Source organism: Hipposideros armiger, unplaced genomic scaffold, assembly GCF_001890085.2.
Source record: "Hipposideros armiger isolate ML-2016 unplaced genomic scaffold, ASM189008v1 scaffold_2, whole genome shotgun sequence".
Lineage (NCBI taxonomy): Eukaryota > Metazoa > Chordata > Mammalia > Chiroptera > Hipposideridae > Hipposideros > Hipposideros armiger.
Window position 1 is genome coordinate 2,832,720 of NW_017731352.1, and position 4,195 is coordinate 2,836,914.

General features: G+C 37.5%; 1 protein-coding gene across 1 annotated transcript in view; it reads left to right on the top strand.

Annotated features, from left to right (window-relative positions):
- REL (REL proto-oncogene, NF-kB subunit) overlaps positions 1-4,193 on the top strand; it is a gene marked incomplete at its 3' end in the record, with an annotated part of 39,677 nt that extends 35,484 nt beyond the window's left edge. Inside the window, exons 8-10 of the mRNA XM_019635909.1 lie at positions 2,354-2,422; positions 2,548-2,619; positions 3,673-4,193. Coding sequence (XP_019491454.1) covers positions 2,354-2,422; positions 2,548-2,619; positions 3,673-4,193 — 662 coding nt within the window. The remainder of the gene's footprint in view (positions 1-2,353; positions 2,423-2,547; positions 2,620-3,672) is intronic.
- Between the last annotated feature and the right edge of the window lie 2 nt (positions 4,194-4,195).

A 4,195-nucleotide genomic window follows, 5' to 3' on the forward strand; every position in this document is an offset into this window, starting at 1 on the left:
TCCCATTAAAAAAACAACTTTGTGTATGTAGAATACAAAATTGGAAACTCAGAAGAAGAAAATTCTGAAATAGAAATTTAAAAGAGCTTTACTGTTTGTTCTTTTGAAACATGTGACCTGATACTGTGTGCGGTGCGAATTCTCTTTAGAGTCCCACCACATTTTCCCAAAACAAGGAAGAAAACATTGTAGCAAAGCTTCAGTTTTTCCAAATAGGTTTTTTTATATTTCTTTTGTAATGTAGTAATATATTCTTAGTTAATGAATTAACTAATATTTGCTTTTAAGCAAATTTAAGGTAGACCCTGTAATGGCTATGTCATTGGAAAAATAGTGTTATTTTTGAGGCGCATGGGCCAAGGTGACCCCTAAGGGGTTTTCTGAGGCTTCTTGGAGTTTCTTAGATTTATATGTAAATCAAAATTTCATTAAAATGCTAAAATAGATAGACGTATGCTTTCAAGGTATGGGAGGTTCTCTACATTTTGGACTATTTAAATCCATACCTTTAAAATTGCTTATGATTTGAGGTTTGGATCCACGTTTTTAAGAGGAAGAAGTTTCTTTGGACCTCTCGTCTTTCTTCTGTGTCCTTATTCACTGTGATCTCATCCAGTCTGTCAGCTCTGAAGTTTTACCTCTGGCTTAGACCTGTCCCCTGCACTCCAGATTTGGCGTTTACACATGTGTGTAAAACTGCATATTTGACGTCTCTACCTAGAAACCTAATTAAAGCTCAAGAGTCAACATATCCTTGATTTTCCCTCTCAAACTTGTTTCTCTTTCAGTCTTTCCCCAACTCAGTAAATGGCAATGCCATGCTTCTAGTTGCTCAGGTCCAAAACCATAGAGTCATCCTTGATTCTTTTCTTTCTCTTATGTCCCATATCCAAATCCATCAGCAAATCTGGTTCGCTGTACCTTCAGAATGTATCCAAAGCTGACCACCTCTTTTGACATCTGCTATTAACATCCTATTCCAAGCCACCATCATCTCTTGCCTGGATTGAAGCTATAGCCTTCAAAAACCTCTTTATATCCTTGTGCTTTCTATAGTCTGTTCTCCCCAAAGTAGCCAGAGTGATTGTTTATTTTTATTTTATTTTATTTATTTATTTTTTAAAGATTTTATTGGGGCATTGGGGGAGGGGAACAGTGCTGGGGAATCTAGGGAAGGGGAACAGACAAGTTGCTGTCCTTTTGTTCTTCAGTCTAGTTGTGGAGGACGTCGCTTCACTGGCCCATGTTGGTATGATCATTGCACTCTTNTTTTTTTTTTAAGATTTTATTGGGGAATTGGGGAAGGGGAACAGCCAAGTTGTTGTCTTTCGATCTTAGTTGTGGAGGGCACAGCTAGCTCAGCTCCAAGTCCAGTTGCCATCCAGCCGCCCGCCTGCAGCTCACGGCCACTCAGCTCAAGGTTCCGTGTTCAGTTTTAGTTGGGGGTGGGAATAGCCCAACATCCCATGCAGGAGTTGAACCGGAAACCTTGTTGCTAAGAGCGCACACTCTAACCACTGAGCCATCCGGCTGCCCCTTGGCAGCTCAGGGCAGATCAGCTCAAGGTGCCATGTTCAATCTTAGTTGCGGGTAGGCATAACCCACCATCCCATGTGGGAGTCGAACCGTCAACCTTGTTAGGAGCCACGTGCTCTCATTAGCTGAGCTATCCTGCCACCTGTTGGCAGCTCAGTGGCAGCTCAGGTGGGGCGCAGCTCACTGGCCCATGTGGGAATCGAACCGGTGACCCTATTGCTCAGAGCTCGTGCTCTTAACCAACTGAGCCACTTGGTCAGCCCTGTTTTATGTATTTCTTAAAGTTAGTCCTGCTAATAACATTTTCTGGTAATATAGGTGGGAATATAATTGTTTTCTTCATTTATGTTTCTCTTCTTGAAAATTGTCATTTGATTTTTGACTGACTTTTATGCTCTTTGCATCTCTTTCTTAGGTAAGAAATCAGAAATAATTTCAAAGTATCTGTTTATCAAAATTTGTTTTATTAATATATCTGAGGGGTTTTTAAGTCCTTACTGTGCCTTTTTTATAGATGGCAAACTTGCCAGTCAAAGAGTGGTCTCCATTTTGGCCCTTTTCTACCCTTTATGTATTAGTTGACATTGTTGATTTACAGTTGTTTTAAGAAAAGATGAATATGAAACTATTTTTAACTAAGAGAAAAATATCCTTTCCTACTGACCTAGATTATACTCTGCAACACTTATTAAATCCATATTATACACATTTATTGAAAGCATTTTCTATATAGGAATAAAACACCTATTTATTTATTGAAAGAGATGAAGCATAATCCTATATGATTCACTTGTTTTCCTGGTTTCTTTCTAACCAGATACTTATGGCAATAAAGCAAAGAAACAAAAAACATCTCTACTTTTCCAGAAACTGTGGCAGGATTGTGGTAAGAATATCTTGGATTGATTTGTATTCAAATAGATTTTGGGTTTTTTGCTTTATTCAGTTTTTCAAATTTTAACTGATAATGTTATTGAAATTACATTTAATAATGGAAAAACTTTTTCACAGCAGTAAATTTTCCTGAAAGACCTAGACCTGGTCCTCTAGGATCAACTGGAGAAGGAAGATTTATCAAAAAAGGTATTTTATTCCCCATAGAGTATTCCTTGTGACCAGAAAGACCAGTGCTTTACACAATATATTGGAATTCTGTTCTTAGGAATAAAACTGTTTCTTTGATATTTTACATTCCTTTAAATGTTTTCATGCTTTGAATGTTAAATGAATTTATCTCGGTTCCTGAAGGTCCTGTTAGAAACTGTGTTTTGGGAATTTATTGTTTGAGAAATTACATTTTGTTTATATGGTGATAAGTTTACTAATTATAGTACCGTGGAAGAAATGGTTTAGATCTGGCTAGTAGCCTGTCTTTATAAATAAAGTTTTTCTGGAACACAGCCATGCTCATTTGATTACATATTGCCTATGGCTGCTTTTTTTGCACCACAGCGGCAGAGTTGAATAGCTCCAGCAGAGGCTGGATGGCCCACAAAGCCTAAAAAGAGGGGGAAAAAGTTACGAACTTCTGGTTTAGATGCATCAACCAGGGTTAATTAAAGGTCTTTTCCCCCTACAGTCTTATGTCAGTGCTTTTTCCTGGTAGTGTGTATAGCAGTCATGTAATGTGTAAATAAACACAGAATCTTTCATTTTTTTTCTTAACTGGAAATTTGTAGTACCCTAGTGCTATATCTTAATATATCTTAGAAAGTTATGTGGACTTTTCAATCATCCCTAATGAGTGTTTCCTCTATCTCTCCAGTTTTTCCTAAACATGGGGAATATGAAATGATTTGGGGCCATTTAGAGTTCCATTAACTGAAATTCTAGTATCTGTCTTTCACTTTCCAAAAATACCTTTATAGACCTCAGAATCTAGATTTTCATATTTAACTGGAGTGAAATTATTTATGCCAAAATAGCTTACCAAAGTTATTTTATAGGTATTTGTAAAACAGAATTCAGTTTTGGGCTCATGTAAACATTTCAGTACTATTTAACATTTTAATTTGAAATGTTACATCAGTTTCCTTGAAAATTTTTTTATTAGTGTGTTTTTGCAATTTTTAAAAATAGTACTTTTAATAATTTTGTTCATTTCAGTTTTGTAAAAATACATTTTCTCCCCCACAGAATCAAACTTGTTTTCTCCTGGTGCAGTTTTGACAGAAATACCCAGGCCTTCAGGAGTTGCAACTCAAGCAGAATCCTACTATTCCTCATCTGTGTCCATCTCAAGTGCATTGTCACCTCGTGTTTCAGCCATGTCCTCCATGGTATCTCAGCCTTCTTCAAGCTGGTCCTCAGTGGCCCACCCCACCTCATGCTCAGTCAACACAAATCCACTGAGTGGTTTCTCAACAGGGACACTTTCCTCTAATTCACAGGGTATCCCACCATTCCTGGAAATGAATGATTTGAATGCTTCTAATGCTTGCATTTATAACAGTACTAATGACATAGGCAGAATTGATGCATCATCCATGTCATCAGCTGACTTATATGGTATTTCTGATGCCAACATGCTGCCTAATTGCCCTGTGAACATGATAACGCCCAGTAATGACGGCATGAGGGAGACTGATAATACGAGACTTGTGAGCATGAATCTTGAAAACCCCTCATGTAATTCAGTGTTAGACCCAAGGGACTTGAG